At 37.7% G+C, this 12,014-nt stretch overlaps 1 protein-coding gene across 4 annotated transcripts in view; it reads right to left on the bottom strand.

Annotated features, from left to right (window-relative positions):
• The window catches only part of FBXL5 (F-box and leucine rich repeat protein 5), a 44,136-nt gene that overhangs the window by 1,282 nt on the left and 30,840 nt on the right, over positions 1–12,014 (bottom strand). For all 4 annotated transcript variants that reach the window (XM_070458103.1, XM_070458102.1, XM_020908467.2 and 1 more), the window contains one exon: positions 6,354–6,502. In XM_070458103.1, the coding sequence (XP_070314204.1) occupies positions 6,354–6,502 (149 nt within the window). The remainder of the gene's footprint in view (positions 1–6,353; positions 6,503–12,014) is intronic.

The following is a 12,014-nucleotide window of genomic DNA, read 5'->3' as shown; positions in this document are numbered from 1 at the left end:
TTATTTAACATCTGTTCCCCAAAATAAATCATGTGCTATGGTTAAATTACTTTCCAGAATTAAGTATGCAATGAATAAATAATTAAAAACACATCTAAAACATAATAAAAGTTGTGATTCAATTACAAACAAAGCAATAAAACATCTGTGGAATAACTGATATTTTATTCCAATCACATTATGCAATTCAAGACACTAGACTAAAAGATGCATTAGGGAACGCAGCTGAGAATTAGAAAGTGTCAAAGAGAGAACATGGCATATATTAAAATGTTAAGTACTCTGAATGAATCATAGTTTTATAAAGGCAAGCAAATGTGGAAAAAGACATTTTAACCATATTGAAGCTTTTCAGTACGTCTGCACCATGAACAAAGTTAATTAGTTCTTTACTCATCAATTAGAACCAAAATACTTGCATTTGTAATACTAAGGGCCATAAAAATACATCATACAAGAAATATAATTTTATTGTAGAAAATAACATTTTATAAAAAGGATTAAACCTGAAAAATCATAGTACTCTGGGATGATACCAAGACTAACTCAGAAAAATAGGCTAACTTAGTTTCATTTTGTTTTTTGAAGTACCAAACCATTGCAAAAGAAAGTGATTATACTAATAGCAACATAAGAAAATAACAATTTGCAAATCAACACCCAGAACACACCTATTTCCCAGAATTTAACTATTCTTTTTATTCTTGAAATGGCAATATACAAAATAAGAAAGATTAATTTCTTAGGATATACAAAAAAGTACAGCATTCATATAGCTCACTATGAAAATAATGTATCTTCAGGAAAAGAAACAAATGGGCTTTACAACCACGGTGGAGCTGCAATAGCTGATGATTTCATTTATCTCCAAATACTTATGTTTAATTTTTAAAGTAATATTATGTCTGGATATGGGGAGGAAATAAGGGAATGCACAACGGTCTATCAAAGAGGACTGGCCTCAGGTGTATAATTGCTGAAGCCAATGATACATAGGCTTCACTGTATTATTATGTTTATATGTTTGAAATTTTCCATAACTTTAAGTCTCAAATCATTTTAAATATAAAACTGAATTACCACAAAGCCTATTTTTTACGTAATTAAAATTAAAATGTGTTCTTTTAAAATAAAAAGTCGAATGTGTCAAAACTTAAAATTCACAAAGCAGCACTTTTGTTAAGATTATTTTCTCGTTAAGACACAATCTAGCAATCTTAATCACAGAGTCAAAGTGAAGTCTCTTAGTGCATGTTGTAAGATATTCCAAACGCCCTAGGAAGGACTCCTCTGGCTTGAAAACCTCCTCACACTGACAGCATCTGACCAGGTGTCCCCTTTGAGCACATCTTCGGCTTTAACTCACCCTCCCCACCTCCCTTTCTGAGCCCGCGTTCCTGCCCCCTTCCTCTGGTCACTGCTCAGCCCGCCAGTCGCGGAGGGGCACCTTTCTCCGAGGCCCAGGGCCCTGCCTCATTACCACTGCCCCACCCTGACACAGTCCCTGTGACGCAATGCTGATACTGGCGGCTTTTACAAAAACACATCCAACTATCATTTTCTCAGTGTATAATTCTAACTTTTCTGAAAGGGAGAAATACAAGGAAAGAGACATGGAGACTTCGGTGCAGTACTCCAAAATGAAACTCCCTGTAATACTTCAAAATGTCTATACTCCTGTTTTCTTTAAAAGGATAGAAAGGTAAAGAAGAAATTTTATACTGAAATCAAAAGTGGCCTAGGAAAAAGTCCTAAGCAATGGCTGAAAGCAATGAAATAAAGTATCTACTGGTTTGCAAGAGAGAAAATAAAAGGGAGCCTCGTAGGAGCCAAGTGGATCAAGGATGCCACTCAGAAGATTTGCTCTTTTCCAAACACAGGTATATTCCATTTAACTGTGATCTGCTTTACTGTACTTAGCAGATACTGCATTTTTCACAAACTAAAAGTCTGTGGCCACCCTGCACTGAGCTCGTCTACTGACACTATTTCCAACAGCACTTGCTCCCTCCTTGTCTCATGTTGAAGCAACAGCTGACTCATTGGAAAAGACGCTGATGCTGGGAAAGATTGAAGGCAGGAGGAGAAAGGGATGACAGAGGATGAGATGGTTGGATGGCATCACCGACTCAGTGGAGATGAGCTTGATTAAACGCTGGGAGTTGGTGGGGGACAGGGAAGCCTGGCGTGCTGCAGTCCATGGGGTCATAAAGTGTCGGACATAACTGAGAGACTGAACTGAACTGAACTGTCTCAGTGTCACATTTTGGTAACTCTCACAGTATTTCAAGCTTTTTCATTATCATGACATTTGTTATGGTCAGTGCTCTTTGATGTACTACCATGACTGTTCTTCTGAAGGCTCAGATGATGGCTAGCATTTTTTTTTCATGGCTAGCATTTTTTAAATTATGTACATTGCTTTTTTAGACATAAACCTATTGCACTTAATAGACTACAGTATAGTGCAGACATAACTTTACATACACTGGGAAACCAAAATATTCATGTGGCTCACTTTATTGCAATGTTCCTTTATTATGGTGTTCTGGAACCAAACTTGCAATATCTTCGAGGAAAGCCTATACCACACAGTTTTTCATCATTCTTGCCAAAACACAGAGGCCCAGTATCCTCAGTGCTCACCCTGGAGACCTGAGTCGCTTTGCTCTCAACGTCTCAGGGATGGCAGTAGGGCTAAGAGAGGAAGGAAAATGCAGAAATTAAAATACGTGCCCTACATTAGGTAGAGAATAACCCTGTCCTGATGCCTGTCAGTCTTTCCTTACTCGTCACAAAGTTATTGCTCACAATGATATAAAATGGGCTCCCTTTCTCAAACACACACTAGGATATCTGTCTGAGTTTCAATGGAAGTCTAAGGGCATAACTGTACTTATTAGCCAATAACTGTAACACTACCTCAAAACTACAGCCCCATTGAAAGGTCAATGATACTCCAGATGACTGATCCTAATAATCCATAGAAGTGGATTCATCCTTGAATGGATTTTATTTTGTTGAAAGCCTACAGCAAAGCAAAGGTAAAGACAACCACTGTTTTTAAGTTAGTTTCATACTATTGGAAACAGGGGTGAACAGCAATTTCCAAAGCATAAAAGTCATAAGCAACATAAACAGTTAAGATGCTTCAGTATTAGAGGGCTGTTCAGAAAAGGGAATAAATGGACAGGAGAATAAATAAGCCACAGAAAAAGCGAGGTAGAATTAGAAAGAAACAGGACTAAGATACGCTGGGTTGCCAAGGATCTCTAGATGCACTTACACAGACATGGAATTCAAAAGGTAAACACTGGACTTATCACCAGTAAATACCGATCTTGATGTGAGATTTAAAAAACAACCCAATGGTTTTAATATGTGAGGGGTAAGTTACAGCAGATAATAAACAGAAAAATAACATTTGCATAATCAGCAAATAAAATCTTTAAATGCATGGTAAAAATAAACTTCATAAGAAAACATTCTTTAAAATATTAGAGAAGAGCTATAATGTTAGCTATCATTATCTTCCCAAGTTTTATTACTGAATTATTTGTTTTTCTTAGATTTTAAGCACATTATTTATGCTGTGTATCTGCACTTACCTTCACTTACCTTTAAAATTCCTTTTAACTTAAATTAGAAACATAAGAGAGCAAATCATCTGAGACTGTGTCACCTACTATGAGCTAACCTCTCAATTCATAAACACACACTGAAATGCAAATCAGTACAAAAAGCTTATGTGCTATCATTGTTCAGATGTTCTTCAGAGCTCTAAAATTATGCAATTCCATCTACTGCTTCTTAAACGACAAAGAATTTTTTAAATGTCAAGGCTAAATCTTCTTTATACTTAAATCTTAACTTTTGTGTCAATCCAAAAACAAATTTAAATGTCATGAAGAATCATTCAGAAGAACAAAAATGTCATTTTATGTCAATGCTTAGTACAGTGTCTTGCTCACAGGAGACAATGCTTGATAATTAATTTATCTTCTCCAAAATCTCTGCTAAGGTTTAGGAAACAGAAAATTTTGCTTCATTTATCATTTATTTAATGAACACTATTTATCAGTATTTACTTCTTTTAGTAGTAACCTGGTAGTTAACTATGGAAATAAACTCTTGACAAAATGAATTTTCACTGTGTTATTCTCAAATATTAAAACAAAATGTGTCACCTGAATATGCCCCCTATTAGTCTAAGAACATGTATAAAAATACTGGCTACTTTCAAAACTAATAACAATAATAACAAAAAGGGAGCCATGACACAGTCACTAAATATTTACTATACAAGCTGAACTGTGATGGAAGATACTGGATCAGCCCCACGTCATCTTGCAAAGCTGGAAGCAAGGCAACTTTATTTAACACTTTCTAGGTTGTCAAAATATCCTTTAAGAAAAACACTGTTATCGGAGTACTGCTTTAAGAGCAACTGGCTGGAACTCTGGAACATATTATAAATTCATATGACAAGTCACCCTGTAAATTTTAAAGGATTTCCATTTCCCCCAAATCATGCTTTAAGAAGCTGTAAAAGGAGACTTGGTATTCGATTATACAAGCACTGTCTATTTTGTTTCAAACCCTTTAATAAGACAGATATGTTCATTAAAATTGGCTTATTGAAAATTACCACTCATTTTATAAAAAAGAAAAAAATCTTAACAAAAGAAATTCAACAAACATTCAACAAAAGGAATATAGCACCTCCTATGGAACACTTTAATATTTATATATTCAAAATAGGTCAAAATGAAAGAATTTCTAACATACTAACAAGTTTTAAAAAATATACATGCAAAAGAAGCAGGCAGGTCATAAAAATGAAGTGAAACCCAATCCCCCCACCAACCCAATAATATCTACATACCCCAAAATAAGTATAACAAATTAGGTTCAAAGATTTATTCCCGTAAGTATAACCTATGGTGAAATCAATGTAGAGAAATCAAATGTATTATACTACCAATTAAGATATTTTTCCTACAAAAAATAATTGCTTATTGATTACTTCTCATAATGTATAAGCCTTAGTAAACACAATGGTGAAACTACAATGACATAACTATACAAAAAAAATGAATAAGTAAAATTCTTCCCAAACTCCCGAAGCAGCAAATGCGCCACCACAGCAATCACACTTTCTTTCATACACTTAGCAGGTTGCAACCAATATAACATTCACTTTCACCATTCTTATCATATACCACAGGCAATGAAGAGCAAAGAAATGCTCCAACTTAGAGCTGCTATTTCCAGAACACAGGAGGTCATCTCCTACATCACCCATGTGATTCCAGAAACAAAAGAGCTGCCACCTCCTGTCTTGTCCTACATATTTTAAGAAAAACCTCATCTGAGAAACAGGAGATTTGCTAACTTCTCTGCCTACTAGGCTGCCATTCAAGAAGATACCATTCCTCTAAGTCTTCCTGGCCTCTGTCCAGTTTTCTGCCTGAGAGAAACTCAGTTGATCTTCCCATGATCTTAAGATGAAATTGGACTCTCAAAAATAACAATATATGATGCAAAAAGACACAGCAGAATCTGAACCATGTAAACTTTTCCCAGTTAGAAATACAGGAGGTTGATTTGCTTATGCTTCAGGACTTCTGAATTGCAGTGTCCACCAGCGATTACCAGATGACCAACAGGGCAGTGAATGTACTTTGAAAAAGCACATTAAACAGTCCCTCTGCAGGGTAGGAATAGGCTTAAAAAACAAAACAAAACAAAACAAAACATCAAGAAATATTTACCTGATGCTGTTAAAGAAAGTGCAGGACTCAATCTCCAAAATACTATAGGGATTTTAGTCACATTTAAAGCACCTCAGTCTCTTCCCATTACCACACTCACCATCCTCCTCCATCTTCCAAGAGGTTTATCTGGAACCAGACTCAGGGTCCCTGAGAAGCTCACATCACCCAAGTCTTCCTTTTTCTACTATACTATGAAGCTTTCCTGCCCTACAAGAAAACTATCATCCCTAAGAACTGCACGTTATCGAGAACATCAGTACCTCTCTACCGTTAATGAGTGCTCTTTCACTAGAAGAAATTCCCAAAATTTTATAAGGACTTAAGTAATTCTACAAAAACTTGCCCCTCTGGATTGATTAAACTATTACATATTTCTAAAATCTGGTAGAATGGATAGCTGAAATCTCGCTCCATAAGAAAAGCTCACATTTAGAAAAGGACTAAATCTCAAATTACAAAAATGTGTGGTAATTTGAAATCTAGAAAACACAACAGAAATCCTAAGTATTATCAGAACTGTTAAAAAGTGTTAAATCAACTCCTCCAAAATTATCTCATTGTTAAAAAAGGCATTACCGTTAATGTTGTCACAGTAGTAGAAGTATTCATCATTTAGAGAAGGACATGCTGAAACCAAGTCCTGCAGGCCTGCACCAGTTACAGTAAGACAACCAGAGAGATTAAGGTGCTCCAAATAAGGCAGCCCTCCTCCCAGAGTCAAAACCCTGCAAGAGAAGCAATCCAACAAAGAGAACAGATTAATAATTGAAAGAGAGACTCAATGACAACTTATGCATGTGTATGGTCCAATGGAATATGAACAGATCCTTCAGTCTGAAAATGAGGAAAACTAAAGAATTTCTATAAAACATGACAACTAACTTCATCCTTAGGTAGGACACTGTTCACTTAACAGAGACACTTACAAAGACATTCAATAAACAAGTCTTTGAAATTTTCTTTATAAGAACATGATAGTAAGTCAATTCTTACAGGAAGGAAATACTGAATATTAGAATTGTAATCTTCATTCTCCTACCAAACTGTCTAAGTAAAAATTATCAAGAAAACTACTGAACAGTTTGGTAGTTCCTCGAAGAGTTAGAGTCAGCCTATAACCCAAAATTACTCTCCTAGGTGCATATCCAAGGAAAGTAAAAACACATGCTCATAGAAAAACTTGCAAACAAATGTTCACAGCAGCATTACTCATAATACCCCCAAAGTGGAAACAATCCAAATGTTCACCAATGAATGAGTGGATAAACAAAATTTAGTATAAATAGGACACAGCTACAAAGTACTGATAAACGCTACAGCAGGGATGAACCTTGAAAACACAGTGCTAAATGAAAAAGTCAGACACAAAACACCATATATTAGGTAATTTCATTTATACAAAATGTCCAAAATAGGCAGAAAAGACAGACAAAGTGGATTACTGGTTGCCAGGGGCTGGGGACAAAGAGGAATGAGGAATGACTCCTAATGAGTATATGGCTTCTTTTTGGTTTAATAAAGATGTTTCTAATTTGATAGTGGCAGTGGTTGCCAACCTTGTCAATATATTAAAACCACTGATTTGTATCCTTTAAAAAAATAGATTTAATGTGAATTCCATTTCACTAAAAATGAAAACATCAGATTTCATGGCACACCTTAAAAGAAGTTTTTAAACACTATTTATACAAAAACGGTAAAATGAGAAATTGACTAAAATGACAATGGCAGAGCTGAAAAATATCAAGAGCAAAATTGAGAACATCAATTTTCAGTATGCAACAGCAAAAACTGGGAAAACTAGCAACAGTCCATCTGAACAGGGATATCAAAAAGCCTATAATACAATAAACTCAGTAAAAAAAAAAAAAAAAAAAAAGACAATTAGCATCATTACACAGGCACATGGAAATTAGGAAGTAAAGGTAAGTAAAAGTATGTAAACTATTGAAATCAGAATAAACTAGGGAAATATTTATAAACTCAGTGAGAAACACTAATGGACAAATGTCAGTATATACATTTTAATGTTTTGTCACTGCATATTTAAAAGAAAAAACTGGTCAATCAAAAAGGGTTTATCAAGACCCCAATATACATAAGAGATTTAAATGCACACTTCTCCTGATATTTTAACTGAAAAAGACTGATTCTTTTTCTTAAATCACAGATTCCCTGATCCCTACCAGAGTTTAACAGCAGCAGCAGTTCAGAACCTCTGTGTCTTCACTGGGACAAGTAATTATAGACAGACATCTTTAAAGGAAGACAATATAAGATTTACAGTTTATTGAATCCTTTTTCCTGTAAAGTTGAATAGCTCATAATAAAAAATAAAACAGCTTCTAAAAAGGGACCTAAAAGATCTCAGAAGGTACCTCAATGCACAGACTACCTCATGTTCTAAAACTTAAAAACTTTCAGGACATTGAGGCAGACTGCATGGAATATAAAACTTCTTATCACAAACACACTTGAGTGAGCTACATATGCATTCACTCACCTCACCGATTCTAGTGGGATAACAAACAAGACAAAAGTAAACAAACAATTATATGATGAATGCTCTTCCGGGAATATAGTTAAGGGTGGTGGTGGCCTGAGGGAGAGGGGGTCGCATACAAAGCGACATTTTAACTGGAATGGAGATAGAAACAAGCAGAAGTCAGCCAACACACACGTTACAGAGACAGCAAATGAATAAAGACAAGAGAAATACAGCACAGGCAGACCTCAGAGACGATCCCAGGTCAAGTTCCAGACCACTGCAACAAAGTAGCTATCACAATAAAGCAAGTCATACAAATTTGTTTTTCTAGTGCATGCAAAAAAGTTATATTCACATCATACTTAGAGTCTATTAAGTTTACAACAGCAATGTCTAAATAATTATATGCATACCTTAATAAAAAACATTTTATTGCTATTACGTTGGTGCAAAAGTAACTGCAGATTCCAGTGGCCATGGGACTGGAAAAGGTCAATCTTCATCGCAATTCCCAAGAAGGGTAGTACTACAGAATATGCTAACCATCAGACAACTGCATTCATCTCCCACATTAGTAAGGTCATGCTTAAAATCTTGCATGTTAAGCTTCAGCATTATGTAAACCAAGAACTTCCAGATGTCCAAATTGGGTTTAGAGAAGGAAGAGGGACCAGAGATCAAACTGCCAACATTCGCTGGTCACAGAGAAAGCCAAGTAATTCCAGAAAAACATCCACCTCTGTTTCACTGACTACACCAAAGCCTTTGACTGTGTGGATCATCATAAACTGTGGAAAGCGCTTAAGGAGATGGGAGTACCAGACCATCTTATCTGTCTCCTGAGAAACCTGTATGCAGGTCAAGAAGCAACCGGTAGAATCCTCTATGGAACAACTGATTGGTTCAAGACTGAGAAAGGAGTATGACAGGGCTGTCTGCTGTCGCCCTGTTTGTTTAACCTATATGCTGAGCACATCATGAAAAACACCTGGCTGGATGAGTTACAAGCTGGAGTCAAGACAGGAAGGAGAAATATCAACAACCTTAGACATGCAGATGATACCACTCTAATGGCAGAAAGCAAAGAGAAACTAAAGAGCCTCTTGATGAGGATGAAGGAGAAGAGTTAAAGAGCCAGATTAAAAAAAAAATTAAAAAAAAAAACACACCATGGCATCTGGCCCTATTATTTCATGGCAAATAGAAGAGGAAAAGGTGGAAGTAATGACAGATTTCCTCTTCTTGGCTCTAAAATCACTGCAGATGGTGACTGTAGCCATGAAATCAGAAGACGACTGCTTCTTAGAAGGAAAGCTATGACAAATCTAGACAGTGTGGTGGAAACCAGAGACATTACTCTGTCAACAAAGGTCTGTATCATCAGAGCTATGGTCTTCCCAGCGGTCACGTACAGTTGTGAGAGCTGGACCGTAAAGAAGGCAGAACACCAAAGAACTGATGCCTTCCAACTGTGGTGCTGGAGAAGACTCCTGAAAGTCCCTCAGACAGCAAAGAGATAAAATCAGTCAATCTTAAGGGAAATCAACCCTGAATACTTGTTGGAAGGACTGATGCTGAAGATGAACTTCAGTATTCTGGTCATCTGATGCGAACAGCCAATTCACTGGAAAAGTCCCTGATGCTGGGAAAGACTGAGGGCAGAAGAAAAGGCATCAGAGGATGATGAGACAGCTGGATGGCATCACCGATGCAATGGACATGAACTTGGGCAAACTTTGGGAGATGGTGAGGGACAGGGGAGCAGTCCATGGGGTCGCAAGAAGTCGGACATGACTGGGTGAAGGAACAACAACTGGCTGCTGCAAAAGTACCTGCAGATTTTGCATTGTTGAAATCTGCCATTTGACATTGGAATACTTTCCTAAATAAAGGTGGTTAACTTATACATCATTTCAATGCACATTTCTTGCTTTGTCTTTTTGCTAATGACTTATTGTGTGCATGTTAAGTCACTTCTGACGTATCTGACTTTTCGCAACCAGATGGACCACAGCCTGTCAGGCTCCTCTGTCCGGAGGATTCTGCAGGCAAGAATACTGAAGCGGGTTACCATTTCTTTTTCCAGTGGATGTTCCCAACCCACGGGCTGAACCCACAATTCTTGAGCCTTCAGCATTGGCAGGTGGGTTCTTTACCGTATTTTATTTTTGACCAGGGAAATGATGTTAGACAAAAAGTAAATTTGAGTGATTTTCTTATGAGTTCAAAATAGATCATAAAGCAGTGGAGACAACTGGCAACATCAGCATCACATTTGGCCCAGAAATGCTAATTAACGTACAATAGTGGTGGTTCAAGAAGTTTTGCAAAGGAGACGAGAGCCCTGATGGTAAGGAGCACAGAGGACAGCCATGGAAAGCTGACAACCAACCGAGAGCAATCACCAATGCTGATCCTCTTGCAACTACACGTGACGCTGCTGAAGAAGGTCAACTGTTCTGCGGTCACTCAGCATTTGCAGCAAATTGGAAAGGTGAAAAAGCTTGATAAATGGGTCCCTCATGAGCTGACCTGGAGAAGGCAATGGCAGCCCACTCCAGTACTCTTGCCTGGAAAATCCCATCGACAGAAGAGACTGGTAGGCAGCAGTCCATGGGGTCTTGAACAGTCAGATACGACTGAGCGACGTCACTTTCACTTTTCACTTTCATGCATTGGAGAAGGTAATGGCAACCCACTCCAGTGTTCTTGCCTGGAGAATCCCAGGGACGGCGGAGCCTGGTGGGCTGCCGTCTATGGGGTCCGCAGAGTTGGACACGACTGAAGTGACTTAGCAGCAGCAGCATGAGCTGACCACAAATCTAAAGAACTGTCCTTCTGAAGTGTCTTTTTCTCTTAATCTATACAATAACAAACCTTCTCTTCATCAGATTGTGATGTGCAATGAAAAGTAGACTTTATACAACAACCAGCGATAACCAACTCAGTGACTGGACTGAGAAGCCCTAAAGCACTTCCCAAAGGCAAACTTGCACAGAAAAAAGATCATGGTCACTGTTTGGTGGTCTGCTGCCTGTCTGATCCACTACAGCTTTCGGAATCCCAGCAAAACCATTACATCTTTAAAGTATGCTCAGCAAATCGATGAGATGCAACAAAAACTGCAGTGCCTACAGCCGGCATTGGCCAACAGAAAGAGGGCTCAATTCTCTTCCATGACAGTGACCGACTGCGTATCGCACAACCAACGCTTCAAAAAGTTGAGGGCTAGGAAGTTTTGCCTTGATCCACAGGCTGCAGAATGGATGCTCAGCAAATCAATGAGATGCAACCAAAACTGCAGTGCCTACAGCCAGCACTGGTCAACAGAAACAGGGCCCAATTCTCTTCCATAACAATGACCGACTGCGCATCGCACAACCAGCACTTCAAAAAGTTGAATAGGGCTAGAAGTTTTGCCTTGATCCACAGGCTACAGAATGGATGCTGTGTTAGCAGGCATGAAAACAACATTAATCTCACTGTAAACTTCCATCACTCTTGGGTGACCAGGTACATTGTCTCTGAGCAATATTTTGAAAGAAGCCTTTTTTTTTTCCTGAGCAGTAGATCTCAACAGTGGGCTTAAATAATTCACGTTGTAAACAGACGCACTGTCATCCAGGCTTTGTCACTTAATTTACAGAGCACAAGCAAAGTAGATTTAGCATCTTTCTTAAGGGCCATGAGATTTTCAGAATGGTAAATAAGCACTAGCTTCCACTTGAAATCATCAGCTGCATTAACTC

The sequence above is a fragment of the Odocoileus virginianus genome, chromosome 29 (genome assembly GCF_023699985.2).
Source record: "Odocoileus virginianus isolate 20LAN1187 ecotype Illinois chromosome 29, Ovbor_1.2, whole genome shotgun sequence".
NCBI classification, from domain to species: Eukaryota; Metazoa; Chordata; class Mammalia; order Artiodactyla; family Cervidae; genus Odocoileus; species Odocoileus virginianus.
This window is presented reverse-complemented; position numbering and strand designations above follow the sequence as displayed.